The 26,948-nt window shown below is 48.0% G+C and overlaps 1 protein-coding gene across 1 annotated transcript in view; it reads left to right on the top strand.

Annotated features, from left to right (window-relative positions):
• LOC144782524 (zinc finger protein 398-like) overlaps positions 1–26,948 on the top strand; it is a 69,430-nt gene that overhangs the window by 36,687 nt on the left and 5,795 nt on the right. The window contains exons 4-5 of the mRNA XM_078661932.1: positions 16,685–16,804; positions 20,172–20,252. Of these exons, the coding sequence (XP_078518058.1) occupies positions 16,685–16,804; positions 20,172–20,252 (201 nt within the window). The remainder of the gene's footprint in view (positions 1–16,684; positions 16,805–20,171; positions 20,253–26,948) is intronic.

A 26,948-nucleotide genomic window follows, 5' to 3' on the forward strand; every position in this document is an offset into this window, starting at 1 on the left:
TTCTCTCCATGAAGTTAACGCTGAAGTGCACATCTGTATTTGAATTTCGTGCACGATGATGTGCACACCTATAATTGGATTTCAATCACGGTGATGTGCACACCTTTATTTAAATTTCATCTTTATTAATATGTCTTACACAAGGTGATGTGCACATTTTAAAGTGTATATTTTTACTTGCACAACTGACTCTAGTATAAGTTCATTCTTGACAATAGCTGCATCCTTTTTAGGTCTCGCCCTGGAATAAGCATCCAAAGGATGCATTCCAGGGACGGAGACGTATAGTCACCTGTCTGGAGGGAAGGACGGACGAGAAGGTGCACGCGCTTCTCCCCGGCTGGATTCAGCTGCTTGCACGCGCACGTCGGCTCCGTCCACATTCACAGCAATTCCCGCGCCGTGCACATCCCCACACATACACACATGCATGCATGCGCATACACACTCGCTCGCACACACTCTCTCCCTCCCCCCGCAGTCATCACACACGCATACACACACGCACGCATACACACAGACTCCAAGACACATACACACACGCACGCTCACACACATACAGAGCCCCCCGCCGCCCCACGCACACACACATGCCCCCCGCCCTCGCAGCTCAGTAAAGGCTCAGTAAAGGCCCCCACTCACCGGTACTTGTCTTCAGGCGAGGGCTCGTTGCAGGCGGCGGCGGTCTCTTCCTTCTGTGCGTGCGAGGCTCTCTCACCTCACGGGAGCCCGCCCGGGCTTCCGGTGTGTCTTCACGTCCCGCCCCCGGCCTGCCTGACTTCCGCCCGGGATTGAAAACCTTGTGTTACTCCTGCGCGCATCACTTACCCCTGCTTGGCCACAGCTCCCAGGCTATCAGCCACCTCGTTTTATTGTGTTTATGAACTGTAAATAGTTCACGTTAAAAATGCCAGGTTTGTAAAATATGCCACGAGTAATTACTGTTTTTAATGCCGATCTCTGTTGGGAAACTGAACGCCTACTATTCTCTGATGGCGGTCTCTCTTCCCAAGCTTCAGCCGGGGTCTTGCTAGTGTCATCCCAGAAGCTCTGCCCTTCATAAACCAAACAGTGCTTGAAATAAAGGATGTATTTTGGGCGCTCTCTCTTTTGCTTAGGATGCTTGCCCGCTTAAACTTCTGTCTCAGCTGTAAGTTACTTTCCACGAATACCGCTCCTCTGGTTTTAAGGCACAGGACATTGGTATTTTCAAAATAAAAAAGTTATTTTCGAACGGTTATTTTCCTTGAGCATTTTGCCGATCTAGGAGTTGCACCAGCCTCGTACTTAAAACAACATTTAAGTACTATTCTTTTCGCATTCATAACTCTACTTCCACGTCCCTATACTATGCTTATCCACTTGCCAAATGTTAGCCATACTTTGCAAAGAGCAGAAATCACACCGTGCTTCTAGGATTCCAGCGACCTCTAAACTATATCCCTCATCTTAGAATCAGTCTACATAGTTTCATGTTACGTGAAGAATCATGAAAGATTTTCTCTTATTCAGAAAAGTGTGAGTGAGCAACAATTCCGGTTTTGTGCTTCAAGAATAAACCACGGTGTTAGTTATCGTGGGGCAAATTCAGCAAAGAATAGTGAATCCTTGCTGACATGGACACGAGGGTTCCCTCAGTCTTCTATAACAATGGCAGTGGAATTAGATTAAAATTGCTGTCGTCCCCTCTTGCTCTGGGTAAATGAGCTAAGGTTCGTGTAAGGAAAAGCGTTATTGGAGGCCTGCACATGGACTACCCTCAGTGAGCCCCACCCCCACCCCAGGCCTCCAGCTGAATGAAAGATTGATGGCCCAGGGTCACGAGGACACTGTTCTTTGTAAGGCTGTTTTAAATATACATTTACATTTCTGTTGAATATTCAGCTCGCATTTATTCCTCTCTATTGGCCGTGTGTCCCTGGCATACTGATGCTCCTAGAAGGTGAAGAGTTCAGTCCCTACACACAGCCTGAAAATATTCCTATTTTTTTTCCAGAGGCCCACTAGGCCCCTGATGCGCGCACCTTCTGTTTGCCAGGAAAAATGCGCGCGCGCGCACACATACAACATCCAATTAACAACAACCGATTTGTAGTAGATTTTGAAAGTCACATATTTAGCAAATAATGGATCTCACGCTGCCTCCCCTGCATTATTTAGCTGTGGCTTTAAGCTGTTTGTTGTACCTGACGTCGGTAATGAATATATTTGCATCCTTGTAAAACGAGAAAACTTGCTTTGCACATTTTGTGTGGACGTGTGCAGGAATTTGTCAGCTGCCAGTGGAACCGTGTGGATGTAATGCACAGAAGATGTTTTTATTCACTATTTCTACATATCGCATCCGAATTCAGAATTACATTGATGCTGTTTTGTGTCCACCTTCTTTTTTTCATGCTCGCACGTGGAGCCTGTGTGTTTCTTTCTGTCGCACTGTTCAGCGGCAGGGTGTTAAATTGCAATTGTCATGATGATGGTATGCACACACAGGTACTAAGTGTGCCGGGGAGGCGGAAAAATGACCATGGCGCTCTCTCACGATAGTAGTCTGAATTTGCCAGAGTCATTGCATTGTATTGCATTTATATAGCGCTTACTAAGGGGAGAGGTGTGGCGCCGCAGCCAGGGCGACTGACGCTGGAATCTGGGGATCACGGTTCGAACCCCGGCTCCGGCGGCAGGTTAGCCCAGCACCATGTGACTCTGGACAATAGCTTGCTTAATCTTCCCGACGGCCCCCAGCGCCTAGAGACCCTTACGGGTGATTGTGCGCTTTACAAATGTGGACTTTACTTTTACTAGCCCTGACGAGGCGTCGAAGTAGCCAAAAAGGCCAACTGTAGAAGCTATGTGCATTTAAATTAAAATAGGAAAACAACATTTTTAATGGCGCCTTTATGCTCCCAGTGTTTTGGCACGTCACTACTTCTTTGGTGATATGTGTGAGTAATAAATGCATTGAAAAATAAGTTCAAATATTTTAAGGGTTTGGCAAAATAGATCAAATATAATGGCGTTTGGGACTCTAGGATACAGGTACCTGCCTGTTTTAATGACGAAGAATACAATTTCTCATCCTCCCAGTGCTCAAAGCAACTACATTTTGAACAGCCTTTAAGTGTTGCCCAACCCCAGATGATCAAGATTTGGTGTCACCATCTTCTAATCCACGAGTCAGGATAGTATAGGGTGGAAGTATGCTGAGCGGTGACATTAAAAGCTCAACTAATCCCACAAGAGATAGCAACTCCTTACTTTGTAGAAATTTATGGTAGGCTTCATGTCTTATTAAAACAAAATTGTGCTGGCATCCAGGCGATTTATTACATAATCCACACAGTATACTAATGTAAAGCTGGTTATCGCCCTAAATTGGTTTAATTGCTTCTGAGTGAAAGTCCTCTCTCATGGGACAGTTTCTTTTGAGTCAAACTTAACTCCTCGAATATTACCTTCCAGGCCATAGCTCACTTCTTTTGATCAGTCTTGGCCCTGTTCAGGACACATCTTTTAGATTCAGCATATTTTTTAGGTCTCGCCCTGGAATTAGCATCCAAAGGATGCTTCCAGGGTTGGAGACGTATAGTTAGCTGTCTCGAGGGAAGGACGGACGAGATGGTGCACGAGCGCAGATTGCACCTCGTGGGCGCGCACAGCGCCGTGCCCCTCTCCTGCCTCGGAAGCAAGCACCAACACGCATGCGCATACCCAGAGACACACACACGAGCACCCATGCACGCACCCATACATACAGAGAACCCACCCCCGCCAACGCATACACACACATGCGCGCACACACACTGCATATACACACCCTCACCAGAGACACACACACATACATAGAAGCGCCCCCGGCCGCTGAATACATGAGGCCTCACGCCCCTCCTCTCTATTCGGCACTCACCGGGTCGGCTGGCGCTCGGCGGCGGGCCGGTCTCTTCTTCTTTAGCGGGGGCTCCCTCTTCTGCGCGGCCCCCCCGCCATGGCTGGCACGGCATCTCCGGTCTCCCTCACGACTCGGGAGACCGGAGGACAACAGGCAAAGCTTCCGCAAGGCAGTCGGAGCGGACCCACCTCGTCCCGGCCCCGCCCACAACCAGGCGGCGGGCCGGACATCTGCTTCTGGTGTTCATCAATGGGAAAATTTGTGTTATGGGCGCTTGTAAAAAGCCTATAGTGCAACTATTTATACATGTTCGTGGAACAGTTTCAGCCAAGGCTCTTCATTTACTGTCTCTTAAAATATTTAGAAAAACTGTGTAAATGTAATTTTATATATAGTGGTTTCTTCCCTTATTGACTTATTGCATTGTAGTGGCACTGCTATTTCTTCGTATGCGGCCGTCAGTAGGGCTGTTTTTAAGTGAAATCTGTCTATTCGCTCTCAGCAGATGCATGTCTAATGTGCAGTGAAATCGCCCTATGCTTGCGCAGGGGGGCTACTCCACACATCATAGCCAATGAGGGAGGGTATTCCATAATTTCCATTGTTTGCAGATTTCGGTGTAAACACTTAAGTTGTTCGTAGCCAGACCTAAAAAACGCAGCACTGGTGTTAGATGTTTTTACATACATTGGAAGGATGAACGTGTGGGAGTTTGACGTACAAAGGATGGGAGAGGCAGGAGCGCCAGTGCCCTTCAATAAAAGTACACACTGAGCATCCTTCCAAGGAGAGCTTCTTCGAGCTTGGTCTGTCACTGAAATTGGACATTTAATACAACATCACCAACAGCTGGTAGAGCGCAGCAAGGCATTTTCAGCAGCTAGTGGTATACTTTAATAACATGAACAGAACAAAATTCACTCTGCAGGTTAAATATGCATTTTACAACTTATGAATGGGGAAATAAGACAGCCACACACCCAAGTGAGTAGTTTTTTTTTCTTTTAATAAAAGTTGAAATTAAATAAAGTACAGGATAAGCCACTATAAATAGAAATAGGCCTTGCAGAGGAAAGTGCAAGTTATTTGTATTGCGGAATGTGGAGTTAACATACAATAATGCCCACTCTCGGGATACAATCCTTTAGAACAGTGGAAGGTTGCAGAGTGCAGCTGCCAGCACAAAACACGCAGGGCAGCGACCGGCCTGCGGTCAGAGGACTGTCAGGAGCTGCACTTACAGTACAAATTGATCTCAATGCTGCTCCATTTTGCTGCTGCATAAGTCATAGGTGAGCTGCATCATTATATGTCAATATGCAACATATTTTATATGTCCCTTTTTATAAAAACAAAACGTAACTACTGCAAAAAAAAATAGCCAATGCCATTTACAATACTAAAAGCTCAAACTTTGCCTAATGCGAGACCTATTGCATTGCAAATGCTTGTTTTAAATTTATTTTCTCTTCCAACATGACAAGTCAAAATTATTCCATCCAACCTCCTCAAGCGTTTTGGCCGGCAGGATCTGAACCATGTATGAAATGGTCGGGATGGAAAGCTTACTTCCTTAACTTTATCGACACTATTGATGAGGAAGGAAAAATTACACCTGATAGGAAAAAGAAGCTTTTACTGCATTCCTTGGGTCCTGGTGGGCTTAAAGCTTATGAAGGGATGACAAAAGCTTTGGGTGGTGGTGATGTAAATGTTTTTGATGCTATTGTAAATGATTTCGATACTTATTTTGCACCAAAAGTATGCATTGGTATTGTCAGATTTCGTTTTTTCCAACGTAAACAAAAAAGTAGTGAAACTGTTGATCAATATGTATCTGCACTGAGAAAACTTGCTGAGGATTGTAAATTTGATCATTTGGTAGATCAGTTTATTAGAGATCAAGTTGTGATGCACAATAAGGATCCAGCTGTTCAAGACAGACTGTGGATTAATGGTGATGCTGAACTTAAAGATGTTCTTAGTATTGTCAGGAAAGCCGAAATGTCGAGCCGTAGTGCAAAGTTACTAAAACAAGATGCTGCTATCGCTGAAACTTCTGCTGAAATTGTTAATAAGATTAAAGCAAAAGCATCTGGTTTTAAATCTTCAACTCCTGTTAGACATAAAGTGGAGTCATATAAAAAAAAAGAGTTCGGCCGCAATCCTAGTTTTAGATGTTTTAGATGTGATAGTCCTTCACATTTAGCCTCAAGCAAATTTTGCCCTGCTTTAAAGCAACGTTGCTCCAATTGTGGTATTGGAGGTCATTTTACCAGAGCATGCAAAAGGAAAGGGGGTGGTAAGAAAGTAAAGTGTGTAGATGAACCAGATTGTGAATCCAGTGATGGCATCAAGAAACTTACCGTTAAGGATTCCTGTGATGAGTCTATTCACCCTTTCATTTGGAACATAAATGACTTTGACAGCAAGTCGTGTAAAAAACCCTTGTGTACCATGATTATAGGAGGAGTTTCTGTTCAAATGTATGCAGACTCTGATTCCCCTTACACGATTATTGATGAGGCTACTTGGGAGTCCCTTTTTGTTAAAAGATTAGGTAACAAACTCTTTGTTTCAGATATTCAACCTGAGGGGTATTCTGGGGAGAAGATTGCTATGGTTGGATTCAGACCTTTAGTTTTTAAGTTTAAGAATAGAGAAACTTCCAGTAAGTTGTATGTTGCTAAAAAAGGGCCAGCTGTCCTAGGTTGGAAGGATCAGGGCAAGTTGGACATAATTTCCTCGCTCCTAGATTGCTTCCACTGTCTTGGTGTTTTAGACTGTGGGACAGTTGGAGAGCTGAGGGAAGAGAGTGGAGGTGTTTCTCTGCTGCGCGAATTATCTTGAATAAATCACCATTTACTACAATTCTGCGTGATTCCATCTATACACTCATGATGCTTGGTGACGCGGGGACACATTTGGTCCTCTTCTCCATGAACCTGGAGCGACAGGTGCAGAGGTGTCCTTATGCGTCGGGTTTTCATTACCGGGAGCAGTCGCAGTAGAGGGGGCCTACAACCGAAACTGCAGGTGGTTCGAGAAGTCCACAGCGGGGAAACCCCATGTGGGCTTCGAGTATGATGTGTCTGGGGTCCATGAACAAAAGTCCTGTGCACACGTTTGTATGTAATGCGTTTGGGTGTCAAATCAGTTTTCAACAAATGAACTGGTGCAAATAATGAAGTTTGAGACCTTGGAAAGTTTCAGCAAATGGATTTATAAGTCATGGAAACATTTTGCTCCGACTGCTCTCATCTTCTGACCTCATTCGACTGCCACACTTGCGGGCACGGGCAGCAAAGGCGCCCCCAACTCTGTGTCACCCACCCACCTGACTTTGAATATGTGTTGACTTCCTGCATGGATCAGTAAGTAGTCTGCCTAGGCTGTGGGTTAAACTGTAGCATTTAAGCCTCCCTTCCTGGGCGTCTGAAGTTTTCTGAGTGTCGGTGCTTGATCCTTACTCTGCAGACGTCTTACTCCACCACCTCACCGCTGCTGCATGCAGCCACCTCCACCTGCCTTTATCGGTGCCCCAGCGACACCCACCACTCTAGACGAGCAATGGACCGGATGTCATGGCCTTCTAGAAGAGTCGTGGCATAAGCTGCTACACCATAGCGCCTACCGCCACACCCCTCGCCCCTTGAGCAGGCAGGCATCGCTCATCACGACCTTCATGCCGCAAACGTGGGTTCCTTGTCCTCTGAGGATTGCAGAGCAGATGAGCCTGGAAGCAATGAAAGCTCTCCTCACAGCAGTCACGGCCCAACCAACCGGGCACCCATGTGAATGGACAGCCCTCCTCAGGACTTACTGTTCTATGCTGGTGAGGTCTTCTTCTCGGAGAATACATATATTCCTGGAGACCGCACTCCAAGCTCCCCAGAGAGGCAAAGGTCATAAGGCACACTTGTAAGAGTAGCACAGTTGTAGCACAGAACTGGTCATGATTCAGTTCAGAGTTGCCCACAGCACGTCTGGGAGCAATACGAGGCCTTCAAGACATTGAGGAGGACCTTCTGAGCAAAAGGACCCCTGATGCAGATGATGAGCACACATGACACACGAAGAACCCCACCAACCCTCCCAGGCCAGAGAGGACGGGCGAGGGAAACTCGAGGCACAGCTGGGACCAGCTGGAGATGTGGAAATCAAGGGCAGGACACGGGAGCTAAGCAAGGGCTCTTGTAGTGCCTATGTCCCTCTGGGCACCACAGTGTCAATGTCAGGTGACATTTCTTTAGAAGTCCTCTTCTCTGGGCACTATCCTCCTGAGGGGTCACTTTCAGTGCCCGCTCTCAGCAGCAAGGCAGTTTCCTCGCCCTCCTCAGCTCCACTGGCAGAACATCGCCAGGTGATGTCTGCTCACCTGCCCAAGGGGGTGGCTGGTGGTCAGCGACACAAGGTCTGGGACTCAGAAGTTTCTGCTGCAGGGTGTCGCTCCTGGAACTTGGTGTTTCAGTCCTCCTCTCAAACTCTATTTGCAGACAGGGTTTGCTCAATGAGACCCAAAACATGTGCCCCCAATGGAAGAAAGCTGTCACCATCTACACTTGTGAGTCTGTTGGGAGCAGCAAGTCTCAGAGAATGAGGGATAGAGGAGGTCGTGGCAAGTCTTCAATCCCAACATGAAAACGTTGTAGAGTGCACACCACATTCATTGCCAAAGTTTGAGAATCCTCGAAGGCGTTATAAGTGTGTCCTACCCTCCAATGCAACCCGTCCGTGCGCATGAATATGTCTCTAGAAACAGGAGCCAGAATGCACCACCAGTAAATTATCAGTCAACAGAGTTAAAATAATTTCAGATAAAGAATTCCTTTGCATCTTAGTGACTCCTGAAGAAGGGCGGGTGTGCCCGAAATGCATTAGGTCGAACATTCGAACACTAGTTAGAAAGAACAGTGGATCTCTTTATGTTCCGAAGAAAAGCCTGACCGGCACGGTGGCACTTAATGTTGTAAAATGGAGAGAATGGAAATGAATGGACAAAACTGGCATATGGATTAAACGAAGACTAATCCTGAGGAATTTATTTGAACTCTGTCGACTGATAATTTACTGTCTGTGCCTGCTGGGTTTGGTGGACCAGACGTGGCTCCTGTGTCTAAAGTCTTCAGTCTTGCCACACCACCTGCGATCTTGCTGGATATCACACCTAAAAGGAACATTGAAAAACGCCACCCCTTTATTTCTAAAGAGACCGCTGTCTCCAGCCCCCTCGCACTCTGGGGTCTGGCTCAACACCAAAGTTTCAGGAATGCTAGCAGTGTGCCTCTCTCATCTGGAAGGCTACCCCTGACCGGCATTTTATAGTACATGTTTTCAGCACAGATCGCGAAATCGATTCCAGTGGCCCACATTCATCCATGCTAAACGTACTCCAGGTACATCACCCACGTTCGGCCAAACACATATGTCGTATCCGTGCATAGAGAGTGCCATGTGACTCTGTTACCAAAGACTAAACAGGCAATTCACAGCAGGTCACTTGCCTTCCTCTAGTAATAGAAAAAATACCTGTCCTGCTGCTTATAATTCAATTTGAGTGAATTTGATCAAAAATAGAAATTCACTAAAAGAAACTAAGGTTAAAGTGATGTTATATTTAGTATAGTCAGGTGTTGAAATAGTAACGACAACCGACTGAAATTCACCAGTTATAGTTTACTGGCCTAACTATAAAGTTTTCCCTTGCCAAGCACTGTATATGACCTCAAATATTACATCATTTGACATTTCATCTCAAATGACATAATTGATGACATCACCGATGACATCTTCCAGTGGACATGGCTGTTTACTATAAGCTTTTCACACTGGACGCTGTTCAGTAAGACACACGTTGACCCAATTTTCCGTAACCTCTGTTGTAGTAATTGGAGTAACTTTTTGCAACAAGTAGAGCAAGCGGAATATGAGACATATCTGTGAAATCACCCAATAGAAGCAGCTATTGTGCTCTTGTTTTACGGGTTTTGTGGTGTGTAAGGTAATGGTTCTGTAGATATGAATGAGATCAACAACTTATCAAAACTTGAATTCCATTCAAAAAAGGGTTCAGTCATTATTTACCTTAATTGAGGTATGCCTGTTAAATATCACATTGGACAGAAAATTGTAAGCCAGTGGCTTCACATCTATACATTAGCCAATGATAAGGCAGGCACTACCCCAGGGAGATAGTCCCGAAATGAAGAGAATGCTTGTAGGAACTGGGGTCACCAGTTCCCTGGGGGGTAGCTTCGCTCGAGCAGGTAGGCACCCGAAAGCTTAGGTGTAAAGTGACCATACAGCACACACATCCACTGAGACAATGAAACGCACACAATGACTGAGACCACAGCAGTAGGTTTGAGTAAAAATCAATAAGCTTTATCTAAGATCAAAATTCCGATTTGGCAAGTCATTTGGGGCAATTAATAATCACGGTAGCCAGAACTCCTTAGCACATTTCATTGAGGGAAGCAACTATTTCACCAGGCAAGAGCAAAACATTTCATGTGGTAAAGATAAGCATTTCATCAGGTCGGAATAAACCTTTCCTCAGGTCATTAGAAACCAGGCAACATCTTATTATGTAAGAATAAAGCCTTTCATTAGGCAGGCACAAGCAGATCACTGTTGTAGCAGGGGCAGAAAACACTTCCCTGAGCAGGAGTAAAACATTTCATTGAAGGTAAACCATTTTATCAGCAGAAGTAAAACATTTCATTAGCCAGGTTAAACCATGCATAAGGCTAGGATGAGCACTTCATTATGGCAAAGAACACCCCGGCCTCAGGCAGCAAGAAGTATGGCATTAAGCAGGACCTGGCGTTAACAGGCATTCAACTTGTACCCCAGTCAGGGGTTAACTCGACTAGTCCCGGGTCCAGGGGGCCTACCGGAGTCTCCACCCCGTTCTAGTCTTGGTAGGGGCTAATTGGGGGCCAACATGGCCCAGTCTCAAGTCCTCCCGAGGGGAGGGGTGGTTTCGGGGCCTCCTACTCGCTCCTGGGAGGCCCCGGTTCTGTGAAGGTTCTCCGCCCTCCCCCGGGGCTTTACCTGCTATCTTCGGGCCCACCCGGCCCTTTGCGGAGGGTTGCAGCTGGTGGGGAGGGCTCTGGCCCTCTGGTTGGCCTCACGCGGCCTTCCGATCGATTCCCAGCCCTCCGGGGGCCTGCGCTGGCAGGTGGGGGCTCTCGCTCTCTCTCGGAGCCCTCCGGGGTCTCAGCAGGCTGTTCCCGGGCCTTCCATGGCTTCCAGGCCCGGGAACCAATCAGGAGAAGGCTGGTGGAGGGGCCCTCCCACTGCGGCCAATCACGGAGCGGCTCCCGGGTGCGTGTCAACGGCAGCCAATGGCTTGGCGGCTATAGGCGGGGGCGCGGCCAATGACGCGGCCGGGCGTCCCCGTCACGTGGGGTGAGTGTCCCGGCTTCCAAGGCCTAGTGCGGCCTACCTCTGCAAGGCGGCGGCCCTCTCCTGGCTCCGAGGGCCGCCGGGACGGAGTCAATGGGAGCGGAGGTGGCCACAATTCAGCGCCGAGCCGCGGCGGTGATCAGGGCCTCAGCGGGGCCCAGCGGCGGCGCGAAGCAGCACCAGTCGTTTCCCGGCCCAGGGAGTGGACCGGCCACGCAAATAGGCTCTCCGAATACCCGGGCTGCAGCGGTGAGAGGGGGGGTGCAGCGCCACGTGGTCCCGGCACCTAGAGGGGCACAGCGCTTCAGCAGGCGACAGGGGTGACAGCGCTGGGCAGAGATAGCGCCTGGGGACAATCAGGGTCGGTAATGCTGGCAAGGCAGCAGTCCCAGCAGTTCAGGGCTAGCGCTAAGATGGATGAGCGCTTCACCGGTAGCCCAATTCACTTCAGGATTAGGCTTGTTAACAGTCCAGGCAAGGCAGGACAGCAGAGGGGATGATGCAGGACAGCGCAGGGGCCCAGGTCAAGACAAAAGGGGCGCAGAAGTGACACAGCCCTGTACCTGGTTGATCCCCAGCAGTCCTTGTTAGCACAGGGAGGTTTCTTCTTGGCGCTTGGTGGTTCCTGCGCCCTTGTAGTTAGTTTCTTGAGGGGGGGGGGGTTGAGTTGAAGGCTGCTGACAGGATTCCTCAGCAGGTCACTTCAGGTGGTTCCTGGGTTCCCCTCCCGCCGGGCCAGATCAGTGGGCTAGTTCAGTGTTCCTCACACATCTTGGTGGGCAGCGCCTAAACCCTGTCACCCCCAGTGGTGTAGGTTTCTGACTAGGCCCTACCGCCTAAGTCTCCTGTGTAGGGTCCCCCAGGTCAGTGATGCCCCAACTGACTAAAAACTTTCCCTCCTTTCTTTATATATGCCCAGGTCAGGTGACCTCTCTCTAAGGCAACAAACGCAGGCCCCACCCCTATTCTAGAAGGTCCCAAGAGCTTCCCTACTCTAACTGTGGGCAGGCAAGGCAGGCTGGAATGGCAACAATGTTTAAGGGTTCCAGCCAGCTCCTGGCAACTAGGGTGCTACACAAAAAGACCACTCTGAAGTAGCTGGGGCCTATGGCAGCCATGTTTGAAGTAGAGAGCACCTGCACCTTAGCATTGGTTAGCAATGGGAAGGCGCTCGGAGACCTAAGGCCAACAAAAAAAAGGTGGGAAAAATGAGGCAAGGGCGAAGAAAATAGGGAAAGACCTTCCTAGGGCTGACAGGTCTGAAAATGCTGTACATAATCATACTGCAACATGAACAGTCCATAGGGGAGTCACCTATAGATTATACATTCTACAGCAATGTGTACTATCTCATAATTTTCACTAAACTTATAGAAATAAATATCTGTACTTTATAAATCTCCTGTTTTTATAGAAATTGTTGATAGCACGACAGGACTGCTCTTTAACGTTCTTATGTGCACAGAAATCCCCAGGTGAAGCGTGTTTTGTAAGGAGACGCTGCAGGTTGTCACATGTTTTGACGACGGCCCTTTGAATCAGTCCAAACCTCTTTGAAACATCTGTCTGTGACACACACTGCTTGTGCTCACTCTGCCTTGTTTGAATAAAATACTGTTCACACTTGAAACTTCACTGGGAGCTAAAGTGTTAACTGTTACCATACTGAATGAGACTTGTCTCCAGTACTACACTCTTTCTAATTCATACGTGTGCACGTACATATCGATACTTTATAGGTTTATGGCCCCTTAACTCGAGTTGTTTGAAGCTGATCAAGCAGTAATTCGAGAAGCACTGGCTTGGATCATGTAATGTCATCAGTGATATCATTTTACATGTCATGAGTGATGTAATATGTGCGGTCATAAACAGTGCATGGCGAGGGAAAACTTTACAGTTTAAGTTACTACATAAGTTTTGTTGGTGTTCTCCCTTCATGGAGAGTCTGTCATGGCTGCCTGGCTGAGTAGGCGCCCTACCTGCATGAGGGCACCATACCCGCGTCTGCATGAGGACCCCCTACCCGCGTCTGCATGAGGGCCCCCTACCTGCCTATGCATTAGGGCCCCCTACCTGCGTCTGCATGAGGGCCCCATACCCGCGTCTGCACGATGCTTCTCTACCCGCCTCTGCATGAGGGCCCCATACCCGCGTCTGCATGAGGGCCCCCTACCCGCCTCTGCATGAGGGCCCCATACCCGCGTCTGCATGAGGGCCCCCTACCAGCGCCTGAATGAGGACCCCCTACCCGCCTCTGCATGAGGGCCTCATACCCGCGTCTGCATGAGGGCCCCATACCTGTCTCTGCATGAGGGCCCCCTACCCACGTCTGCATGAGGGCCCCCTACCCACGTCTGCATGAGGGCCCCCTACCCACATCTGCATGAGGGCCCCTACCCGCATCTGCATGAGGGCCCCCTACCCGCATCTGCATGAGGGCCCCCTACCCGCCTCTGCATGAGGGCCCCTACCCGCATCTGCATGAGGGCCCCCTACCCGCATCTGCATGAGGGCCCCCTACCCGCATCTGCATGAGGGCCCCCTACCCGCATCTGCATGAGGGCCCCCTACCCGCCTCTGCATGAGGGCCCCCTACCCACGTCTGCATGAGGGCCCCCTACCCACATCTGCATGAGGGCCCCCTACCCGCATCTGCATGAGGGCCCCCTACCCGCATCTGCATGAGGGCCCCCTACCCGCGTCTGCATGAGGGCCCCTACCCGCGTCTGCATGAGGGCCCCTACCCGCGTCTGCATGAGGGCCCCCTACCCGCGTCTGCATGAGGGCCCCATACCCGCTTCTGCATGAGGGCCGCCTACCCGCGTCTGCATGAGGGCCCCCTACCCGCGTCTGCATGAGGGCCCCCTTACCCGCGTCTGCATGAGGGCCCCATACCCGCCTCTGCATGAGGGCCCCCTACCCGCGTCTGCATGAGGGCCCCCTTACCCGCGTCTGCATGAGGGCCCCTACCCGCGTCTGCATGAGGGCCCCATACCCGCCTCTGCATGAGGGCCCCATACCTGTCTCTGCATGAGGGCCCCATACCCGCGTCTGCATGAGGGCCCCCTACCCGCGTCTGCATGAGGGCCCCCTACCCGCGTCTGCATGAGGGCCCCATACCTGTCTCTGCATGAGGGCCCCATACCCGTGTCTGCATGAGGGCCCCCTACCCGCCTCTGCATGAGGGCCCCATACCTGTCTCTGCATGAGGGCCCCATACCTGTCTCTGCATGAGGGCCCCATACCCGCGTCTGCATGAGGGCCCCTACCCGCGTCTGCATGAGGGCCCCATACCCGCGTCTGCATGAGGGCCCCTACCCGCGTCTGCATGAGGGCCCCCTACCCGCGTCTGCATGAGGGCCCCCTACCCGCGTCTGCATGAGGGCCCCCTACCCGCGTCTGCATGAGGGCCCCCTACCCGCGTCTGCATGAGGGCCCCATACCCGCCTCTGCATGAGGGCCCCATACCTGTCTCTGCATGAGGGCCCCTACCTGTCTCTGCATGAGGGCCCCCTACCTGTCTCTGCATGAGGGCCCCCTACCCGCGTCTGCATGAGGGCCCCCTACCCGCGTCTGCATGAGGGCCCCCTACCCGCGTCTGCATGAGGGCCCCATACCTGTCTCTGCATGAGGGCCCCCTACCTGTCTCTGCATGAGGGCCCCCTACCCGCCTCTGCATGAGGGCCCCATACCTGTCTCTGCATGAGGGCCCCATACCTGTCTCTGCATGAGGGCCCCATACCCGTGTCTGATTGAGGGCCCCCTACCCGCCTCTGCATGAGGGCCCCCTACCTGTCTCTGCATGAGGGCCCCATACCTGTCTCTGCATGAGGGCCCCATACCTGTCTCTGCATGAGGGCCCCCTACCCACGTCTGCATGAGGGCCCCCTACCCACGTCTGCATGAGGGCCCCCTACCCACATCTGCATGAGGGCCCCCTACCCGCGTCTGCATGAGGGCCCCCTACCCACGTCTGCATGAGGGCCCCCTACCCACATCTGCATGAGGGCCCCCTACCCGCGTCTGCATGAGGGCCCCCTACCCACATCTGCATGAGGGCACCCCAAAAAAAAGATGGGCCAAGGCAGGGTTCTCTACTGCTCCTTGGGGGCAAGTGACTGGGGTGGGGCAGTGGCACCCAAAGAGAAGACCACGCCCTGTATGTGCCCCCCCACCCTCGGAGCACGTGAGCACCTCCCTCGCTTTCTATCTGGCAAAGAGTTGTAATGAAAACCTCTGATATAGATGTCCATATACTGCTCGTTGTACCTACAGTACAGCTGTACCTAGCGCCTCGAAGCCCACCACAAACTCAGAGATCGTACCTACAGTACAGCTGTACCTAGCGCCTCGAAGCCCACCACAAACTCAGAGATCGTACCTACAGTACAGCTGTACCTCGCGCCTCGAAGCCCACCACAAGCCCCGAGATCATACCTACAGTACAGCTGTACCTCGCGCCTAGAAGCCCACCATAAGCTCAGAGATCATACCTACAGTACAGCTGTACCTCACGCCTCAAAGCCCACCACAGGCTCAGAGATCGTACCTACGGTATAGCTGTACCTCGCACCTCAAAGCCCACCACAGGCTCAGAGATCGTACCTAGAGTACAGCTGTACCTCACGCCTCGAAGCCCACCACAGGCTCAGAGATCGTACCTACGGTATAGCTGTACCTCGCGCCTCGAAGCCCACCACAAGCTCAGAGATCATACCTAGAGTACAGCTGTACCTCGCGCCTCAAAGCCCACCACAGGCTCAGAGATCCTACCTACGGTATAGCTGTACCTCGTGCCTCGAAGCCCACCACAGGCTCAGAGATCATACCTAGAGTACAGCTGTACCTCACGCCTCGAAGCCCACCACAGGCTCAGAGATCGTACCTACGGTATAGCTGTACCTCGAGCCTCGAAGCCCACCACAGGCTCAGAGATCATACCTAGAATACAGCTGTACCTCGCGCCTCGTAGCCCACCACAGGCTCAGAGATCGTACCTACAGTACAGTCGTACCTTGAGTCTCGATCCCCACCACATTCTCAAAGAGGACCCTTGTTTCTCTCTCAGAGGACTCTGAAGTTGTCCTGTTTAGATCCTTCTTGTCCGGTTCTGCCGTTTCATTGGTGCTCATAGAGGGGCTGTGACCAGCCAGGCTTCCTGCTTCACTGTCACTGTTTCTTCCTACAATTCCTACAGCAGATGAAAGTAGAGCGAGGGAGGAGTTCTGAAGGGTAAGTGGAAGGTGCCATCACTAAGCTTTGTCCCTTCTGGGGTATAATTACTCTTCATGTCTTTTATTTAAAACATATTAATGTTTAGGAAGCGGAATAAGTTTGACTGCCTTGCAGGACTTCCGAATAATGCTCTTGTTTCATTTACTACAGGCCATGAGGTGGCTTCAAGGTTCATTAAAGAAGAAGACACCGATGAAGAGTCCCTCAGCCCCGCGGACGGAGGGAGCCCTGGAAGGATGGCAGGGGGGAGACCCTTTGTATCCCCAAGAGGTGTGTAAATCACAGAGGCATGAGACCCTTACTTGTGTCTCCTGTGGGTGAGTAGCACCAGTGTATGGTTTCACTCCAGTAAAATGCTGAGTGGCCCCCTGGGATTTGGACCTGTGACCATAAGGAGTGCCAGTCTCCGGATCAGCCGTGGCCCGTGCAGGTAAGGGTGGTGGGGCCAGGTGGGGGGGATTTCGACATACGACGACGAAGGAAAATTCAATAAATAATTATTTTTCCCTTGCCGTAGTCTGCCGGAATCCCCCCCACCCGGCCCACCGCTCTTACCTGCCGGCGCCATGGCTGCTCCGGATGACGAATAAAATCTGGTCTAGAACTCGTAACAGCTGGCGTAAGGACTCACTTTTAACTTTCTAAAGGGGTTCTGGGTTAATATAGCCCAAAAACACCGGCCTGATAGGAACCCTCAGATGTCACTTATCATTTTAGATCGGCTTTCCTGGTTTCAGTTTCTATTTTTGGTCAATTCTGGTGGGGTTTTTTCAGTGTTTTAAAGTGATTTTTCAATACCGTAAAAAACAGTGGTTATTAATGGTTACACATTTTCGTGCCATTAAAAACAACAGAAAGAGTGTTTTCCAGTGTTTATGTTTTGCTTTTATTATTGCTTGCTTTCTGCACTGATAGTGCATGGTATATAGACAGTGTACGTGCAGTGTATATGAGGTCCAAATACATTTTTGCAAATCAAACTTATTGAAGTACACCATACAATACTTCTTCAGTTAGTCTTTGGTCATGTGCACTCGCTCTTTCCTTCCCATGTAAACTTTTATCTGTGGAAAGGCCCTCTCAACATTGACAGTTGAGACGGGCAACATCAAAACAGCCAGTCCACAATTTGCTAACTCTGACCAGTGACCTAGCTTTCCATGCCAATACTGGTGCACGGGAAGAACGTGATTTTCTGGGCAGGTTCTGCAACATTTGCTTTGAACTGGGCGCTTATGCCCTCTAAGTTTTTAAAGCAGTCAAAAGTGAAACCGCATGTTTGAAACTACAGAGTAAATTCCCCATTTACGGAAGGGATCTAGAACTTGTGCAGAGTACCACAGTGAGGTTTCATTGACTTCAATGCCATGGTTAGTGAAGGGATATTTCTATGCGTCATTGCTGCCATTTCTCATACATTGTAAAATAAAAGTTCCTGAATTTCTCTTCAACATTGCTTTGCTTACCTAGTGGCAAGCCCTCGCCCAGCCTATTCCCAAGGAGATGTTTCACATCTACACCAACTATGCTGAACACTTGGCAGACAAGGGTGTTTTTCAGTCTCTAGTTTTTTTATGTCCACTACAGCAGTTATGTTTTCCTCTAAAAATCTAAGAATGCAGTAGTGTACTTTTTTCATATCACTATCAATATGCAACCAAAGATCCTCGCTTGCCTTCGGCATTATCACTCAGCAAAATTTCTATAAACGGTTGCCACATGAATATTATAGCATTCACAGCCCCTTGGACTGAGAACCATCAGCTAAGGGACACAGTTGGGATGACTCTTTCTTTGATGCCACACAAAGCATGAAATGATAAATATTTGCGTTTTAGTTTCTGCGCATAACAAAACAGTGCACCACAATGGACTAAAAAGTCAATAGCATTCTTCATTAATTCTGAAGATTGTAAAGATGCTTTCAGCATACCATCTAACAAGTGGCAAGGATCTCCTACAGGGAATCACTTCAGCTCAGGTATCGATTTTGACGGGTCATCGCACAACTTTTTCATGTACCTAGCTGAATCACTGCAAATGCAAATAATATCACTCCAATCCTTGTTGAACTTGGAAAGAACCTTTTTTGCAGAGCATTCCAAGTGACACTGTTTTCCATGTTTTCCAAAAGTCTGGTGTCATGTTTTCACCACTATCCCAGATGCTTGGTGATAGCACTCTTATACATATACTTGACACTCCACCTTGCATTGAATGTTTCAAGCCTGAGGTGTTGGCAATTCTCCTACCATCAATACTGACTCACTAGAAACTGGGGGCTGATGTATTAAGGGTTTTTACCCACTCTCTGTGGGTAAATGTGATGGCATTTATTGGGAAAGGTTCTTATGAAACCAGCCATTTTACCTGTCAGTGGAAGAATCAAACGCAGCCAAAATATCAAATATCATTTTGACATTTCCTGATCCTCTACAGTTTATAAAATAATTAAACAAGACCTAAACATTCTTTTAAATCCTGCATCTTTAGACCAGACACCATAAAACTGAAAAAAGCAAAAGGAAGAAGAAACAACATTTTTGTGACATCCCTAAACAGCAAAACTCAAGCAGAATAATGTTACCCCAGTCCTTCTTGCTGCTTTACAGTTACAGTTTAAAGTTACATTGTATTGGCCCCTTCAGAAATACTGGACTCTTTCACTTTCCTTTTCATTCTTTGTATGGCATTTAGTTTGTGGTTGTGCAGGTGTTTTTTCAGTGTTTATATGTTTACACTGGTGAGGGCTATTTCCCTTTCGGTGGGGTTTCATCAGTTATTATAGGGTTTAAACCTAAAATCGGACATCCTATTTTATAGAGTACATGGCGACCCGGAGGTATCCCAGCGCTGAGTAAGAGGCCACATCATATCAGGACAGGAAGAGGACCTTAAAGGATAATTATTTAAAAAGCCAAGTTTTGATGCTTTCCGAAAGTGTAGCTCATTGTCTGTTAATCGAATAACTAATGGCAAACAGTTCCAAAGCTTTGCCACATCAAAGCTGAAGGAGCGACCACCACGTCTTGCTTTTTTAATAGCCAGGGTGAGAGCAGATTAAGATTCGGGGACCAAAGCGGTCTGTTCGGGATATAGGGAGTAAACAATTGTCATAGGATGGGTGGGCCCTGGCCTTGCAGAGCCCGATGTGCAATGCACAATGATTTAAATTCCACTCCTTGGCCAATGGGAAACCAGTGAAGGTCTCTCAGACTGCCTAACTGACTGAGATCTAGGAAGTCCAGTCAGTGTACATGGATGCATGGAAAGGCCCATGTTCTTCCCATGTAACACCTACCAGAGGCAAAGTAAGACAAGGCAGCGCGATGTGCTGCATTGTGTTATTTTGTATTTACTAAACGCACAAAATCACACACACATAGTGTCCCTTAAGTCAGCTATTCCTGGCATTCTAACATTAAAAAAACTGAACTTGAAAATGTTTATCTGTGCTGCTGCAAAGAATCCATGACATGGCTTATATGAAATTCAAAGAGGTGCAAAAGTGCTTGCTTCGCATAAACCCTCACAGCAGAGGTAACTCCTCGAACATCTGCTCTGAGACTAGATTAGGAACAAGTACTGTGGGATTGTATAAAACCGATAAACCTCTGACCCTTGATCTTTCCTGCAGGATTTGATTTCCCCAGTATTGACTCAGAGGCAAGCTTGGGGGATCCCTTTGAAGCTGGAGGAGAGAGCTGTACCATTTCAGGTGAGTGCCAACTCCTCGTCAATCCTGCCTCTGCTGTTAACCACCGCTTACCATCTCAAGCGAGTGCCAACTCCTCGCCAATCCTTACTCTAACGGTGGTCTGATGATAGCATTCACAGTTCATCGCTGTTACTTTAAACACGTTTTTCAGATCAAGTGTACACAAATGAAGTGATGACATTTCTCAACATTGAAAATACTTTAAATATTTTAGAAGTATTAGCCTTTCAAGTGAAAAAGATTCCCCCCCACCCCCATTCTAAGCCTCTGCTGACATTTGGGATAGCTTGTATTTCATCTTTTAAAAATTAATTCTGTTCAAAATCTATATCTCCCCCCCTCCCCCAGATTTTGAGGATTGTAAACGCACCCAGGGTTTGTGATGTACTAGGGAGGGCCCTGCAAAAAAAAAATATATATATTTTAATTGTAATAATAATGGGGCCGAATTACAGAACTAATCTGAAACAAAATCCCAAACTTACTACTTTTGGTATTCACAGATGGCATTTAGTAGTAGTAAAGTTAGGATTCCTAACTTTACTACTACTAAATGCCTTTGTGAATACCGTAAGTAGTAAAGTTAGGATTTTGTCTCAATTTAGTAGTAATAAAGTTAGGAGTATTTACTTTACTACTACTAAATGTCTTCTGTGAATACCAAAAGTAGTAAGTTTAGGATTTTGTCTCAGATTACTTTTGTGAATCCGGCCCACTGTTTGTGAGAAAATTAGTTTATTTTTTATAAAGGTGATAAGGGAAAAATATGATTAAACTGCACTATTCCCAGCCAATACAAGGAGGAAGTGGAGGGAAATAATTGTGTTCACTAGTTTTGCACTTCTGAAAATGGTGGTCAGTATTTCTGACTTTTGAAGTATCTGCGATTTGTGTGGAAAAGGCTTTAAAATCCATCTCAGCTGTACTTTTCTAAAATTATATAAACTGTTCGAGGCATGTGGGCTGCTGAATTCATATCTGTGCATAGATCGCCGCCTAGTGTTGGGTCCGGATAATTGCACATTGTTGTCCTGAAAGAGTCTTCGAAGTATCACGAGATAGGTGGCTCCTCCTTTGGACAACAGTGCGCATGGGCATCCTCTCCATCCTCAGATAGTTTTTTTCCGCCATTGGGTTCGGATGTACTTTCCTTTACTCGAAGTTCAGAATCTAAAATACTTTCTCTAAAGGCCAAAAGGCCTTCGGTCTCGTCGGTATTGTTTCGAATCGGTGCCGAGAGCTTTATCTACAGTTTATTCAACTCGGGACGTCGAATCGGGCCGCGGGCCTTCTCGACGGCAAGCGGACCAGTCGTCGATGGAACCAAGTCCATTCAAAAAATGCCCTCTTTGTAATTCGAAATACCCACATATAGATAAACACCCTGTATGTAACAAGTGTTTATCTCCAGAACATAATGAATCCGACTGCCTAGCCTGTGCCCAATTTCGATCGAAAAAGACACTTCGGACTCGACGGGCCGCTAGACTAACCATGCAGAAACCAGCGCCGGAGCCGGAAAATATCTTCGACGATGAAGACGATCTCGTCGACGCCGAAGAATCAGATCAACAGTCGGATCAAGATTCGGAGCATGACTCCAACTACTATGTCAACGAAGAAGAAGACATTGTCGAGGTAGGAGACGACGAACAAGGGATCGGAGCGGTTGAAGACGACTCCAGTGATGAAATGGGGCCAACCATGAGTAAGAAACCCCAAACATACACTTCTATGGTTCCACAGCCTCAGGTCGAGGCATCGCCAGAAGGCCTTAGCCAAGATCTCGAAACCCATTCTATAGCCCCGCGACACAGCTCGGCTAAGAATATAAGAAAAGAGCCATCGGATCAACGGACTCCGACATTGGGGAAATCGAAGCCAAAAGTTATGGAACCAAAAACGAAACCGAAACTGATCGACTACACGGTCTTCGGACCGAACTATGTCGATCCATCGGAGTCGATCCCAAAGAAGATTGTCGACAATACGGTCTTCGGACCAAACTATGTCGATCCATCGGAGTCGAACACAAGGGTCGTCGAGCCGAGGGCCAGCGCACCTATATCCACCCCGAAACAAAGGGCCGTCGAACCGACAAAATCGGCGCCGACAGCCGACAACACAAAAAAGGGACTCGATCCGAAGAAGGTTGTCGAAGCCAAACAGCGAGTCGACAAACCAATGGCTGTGCAACCAAAGACAATCGAGCCGAGGAAAATCGACCCGAAAAAGTCCATCGAGCCGAAACTAAAAACCATCGGTCCGAAACCACAGGTTACGAAGACGCAGCAAAGTCAAAAAAGTACTATCGACTCGACAAAAGACGTCGGAACGATAAAAACTTCGGCTCCAAAGAAACAAGCACAGCCGAAAAAGACTGTTGGGACACCGAGGGATCTCGAACCAATCAAGTTTGGCCTACCAGCTTCCTCGAAAACAAAGGCGGTCGACCCAAAAAGCGGTATCGAACCGACACAAACTAAACAAAAAACATTGGCAAAAACACCCAGAACGGCTGAGGAGGAGATCTTATATCCAGACCCCTCATCAGAAGAACAGTCAAAACTTTACATTGACCCTGATTCTGGAAACGTAACACTCTACAAAAGGAAAATCAGACCTGAAACTAATAAAGAGACTTATGTCATACCACTCAAAAAGAAAAGGGACTGTTCTACTTCACCTATTCTATTTGAGCCTATTAGACCAACCAGGCCTGAGCCATACACATATACACCCACACAGTCAGATGAAGAGGTGGATGATGTGTATAATGAGGAATACAATTACCCAGTAGACACTGACCAAGACAATCAAGGTCAACCATGGGTTGATCCAGTACATCCTGGTGACTCAACCCATTCCAGATACACCTGCATACCCTGCTAGGCCTTCTCCTACAGAGGATACTGCTGCTTTCAATGCACTAATAGAAAGGGCAGCCCTACATCACAATGTACAAATGCATGCAGACCCCATAGAGGAAGATTTCCTCTTTGACACTGATATTAAGGGACAACTGCCTTTAGATTCGTTGGTGGTATCCAATGCACGAAAACGTGCAAACTCCCAAACAACTGGAGAGGCTCCACCTCCTGACAAAGAATCAATGATCTTTGAGGCATCAGGAAAGAGGGTAGCTGCTCAAGCTGCTAACACATGGCGAATATCTAATACGCAAGCCCTGTTAGCTAGGTACGACAGGGCACACTATGACACCTTAGAGACACTAATCCAGTATTTACCTGAACCTTACAAAGAACAGGCTGAAGACCTAGTAGAGGAGGGAAAGTTAATAACTAACGCCTCCATTAAATGTGCCCTAGACGTGGCAGATACAGCGGCCAGATCTGTTAACACCAGTGTTATGCTCAGGAGACATGCGTGGCTTCGCATTTCAGGTTTTAAAAATGAAGTCCAATCTACTTTATTAAACCAGCCAATAAATCCAGACTATTTATTTGGTCCAAGGGTAGATACAATCCTGTACAAAATGAAAAAAGACACTGAGACCGCTAAGTCTATGGGAGCCTTACAGTCCCAACAACATAGAGGCTCCTTTCGTCGCTCCAATTACAGAGGTGCTGCACGGGGCAACTCATCACAGCAGACCACAAACTACAAAGGGAATACGCAGACCACCTACAATAAAAACAATAGAGGTGGATACCGCGGCAATAGCAACAAAGGCAGAGGACAAGGGAATAATACCACCAGATCCTCTACCAACACAAAACAGTGACTTCTTAGCGCGACCCCAGACCATACAACACCAGTCGGGCGACGATTACAGCAGTTCCTACCAGTCTGGCAAAACATCACTACAGACAAGTGGGTAAGGCAAATTACCTGAGATGGCTATTGCCTCGAGCTAACCTCCACACCACCCAACATACCACCAAGACACCATCCTATGTCTGCAGAACACCTAAACTTATTGCAGCAAGAAGTCATCAGCATGCTGCAAAAAGGGGCCATAGAACTTGTACCATTAGAACATCAAGGTACATGGGTATACTCACTATACTTCCTCATCCCCAAAAAGAACAGGTCTCTCAGACCAATTTTGGACCTCAGGCCCCTAAATCAATACATTTTATCAGAGCATTTTCATATGCTCACTCTACAACAAGTGTTACCACTGCTGCAACAAGGAGACTTCCTCGCAACTTTGGACCTCAAAGACGCATACTTCCATATACCCATACATCCTGCTTCACAGGAAGTATCTCAGGTTCACAATACTAAATCAACATTACCAATTCAAAGTCCTTCGCTTTGGTGTAACAACAGCCCCAAGGGTGTTCACAAAATGCCTAGCGACAGTTGCTGCACATTTAAGAAGACAACATATTCACGTCTATCCGTACCTGGACGACTGGCTAATACAAGCAAAGTCGGCCCAGCAATGTGCCAGCCACATGTCCCAAACTATTCGCCTCCTGCACAGTCTAGACTTCACGTTGAACTACCAAAAATCTCACCTTCAGCCATCCCATCTACAGCAGTACCTGGGAGCAACAATAAATACTCTAGCAGCAAAAGCATACCCAAACACTGCCAGAATAAACAGTATGCAGCTGCTGATCCAGAGGTTCAAGCCCCAACACTCACTCCCTGCCCGAGTGTTTCTGCAACTCATAGGCATGATGGCTTCGTGCATCTTCATAGTCCCTCACGCGAGACTACACATGCGTCCGCTACAAGAGTGCTTAGCACGGCAGTGGAACCAGGCTCAAGGACAATTGAAAGACCTAGTGTTGGTGACCAGTCGTGCATACAACTCTCTGCATTGGTGGAATCCACAAAACCTTTGCAAGGGACGACTGTTCCAAGAGCCTGTACCACAAATAGTGTTGACGACGGCGCATCCCTGATGGATGGGGAGCCCATGTCCTTCAGTACACAGTGCAGGGTCTATGGACCACACAACAGAAAAAGATGCACATCAACTTGCTAGAGATGATGGCAATCTTTCTCTCAATGAAAGCGTTCAAAAGTACACTTATGCAACAAAAATGTGTTGATCCGGACGGACAACATGACAGCGATGTTCTACATACAGAAACAGGGAGGAACACACTCTCCACAGCTATCACATCTAGCCCAAAAAATGTCGAAGTGGGCCATTCAAAGAAACATTTTTCTCATGGCGGAACACCTCCCAGGCAAGGACAACCAAATAGCGGATCTGCTCAGCAGACACAGCCAACAGATGCACGAGTGGGAGATTCATCCCACAGTGCTACAACCATACTTCCAACAGTGGGGACAACCAGACATAGACCTGTTCGCCACAAGGGAAAACGCAAAATGCCAGTACTTTGCCGCCAGGTTTCCACATCCGCAGTCGCAGGGCAATGCGATATGGATGAACTGGTCAGGCAACTTTGCGTACTCTTTTCCCCCAGCACCATTAATACCGCTGGTGGCACACAAACTACGCCAGCATTCACTGACACTAATCCTAGTTGCTCCAACATGGGCGAGGCAACCATGGTACACAACTTTCCTAGAACTATCCGTAGTGCCTCATCAAAGACTGCGGCTAACACCCACTCTTCTCACTCAGAGCCATGGAGACATACAGCACCCAGATCCGCAACAACTGAACCTTGCAATCTGGCTCCTGAAGTCTTAGAGTTTGAGTACCTAAACTTACCTCCTGACTGTATGAACATTATCAGAGAGGCAAGAAAACCTACTACCAGAGCTTGTTACGCTTCAAAGTGGAAGCGTTTTGTCATTTACTGTAATAACAATGACATAAACCCACTAGATGCTTCAACGCAAAATATCATTTGCTATCTTTTGCACCTACACCGTTGCAATCTAGCTTATTCATCTATAAAAATACACTTGGCTGCCATTGCAGCTTATCTCCAAAACAGGCAACACCTTTCACTGTTTAGAGTGCCAGCAATTAAAGCATTTATGGAGGGACTCAAACGAGTAATTCCTCCAAGACACCCACCTTCACCAGTCTGGAATCTAAACGTTGTTTTAACCAGACTTATGGGACCACCTTTTGAACCACTACACTCATGCGAACTACAATTTCTTACTTGGAAGGTGGCTTTCCTTGTTGCTATTACTTCGCTTCGAAGAGTTTTTTTTTTTTTTTTTTTGTTTTTTAAAACCTTTATTCAGCTTATGAACAGTACACAGCGTCTGCCTACAACCACTACGGGCCGGCCGCTATGACATACAGAAACAGTACAGGTCATCGCAATAGGCGGAAAGCTAAAACAATAGTGCTACAGTGCGTCAGTAGCAAACGTAAAAAGAATCATGCAGGTTTCATTTTCTCAAAGTTAAAGAGGATCGTACATTCAGATCAGAGCCGAGAAGGGCGGGCCCTACGACATAATATCAACCAAAGGGACCGCAACAATTAAAGTCATGCATAAAACATTGCAAACAGCATACCCGAACAATATACCACATTCCGCGCCCTCTTGGGCCCACCCAGTCGACATACCACTTCAGGATATTGTGCAAACGTAGCCACTAAAAGTAGGACATGAAAGGGCACGCTTTATAGCAGGAAGAAAGGATCCGGCGTCATACAATAAAGGGACTGTCATGGGGAACAAGCCATGTAGGAGGAAAACACTCACCACAATTTTGTCAGGAAGAGAAGGCAGGAGAAGCAAACAGGCAACAGTTACGTACTATCATCAACGCCAGACA

Source organism: Lissotriton helveticus, chromosome 9 (genome assembly GCF_964261635.1).
Source record: "Lissotriton helveticus chromosome 9, aLisHel1.1, whole genome shotgun sequence".
NCBI classification, from domain to species: Eukaryota; Metazoa; Chordata; class Amphibia; order Caudata; family Salamandridae; genus Lissotriton; species Lissotriton helveticus.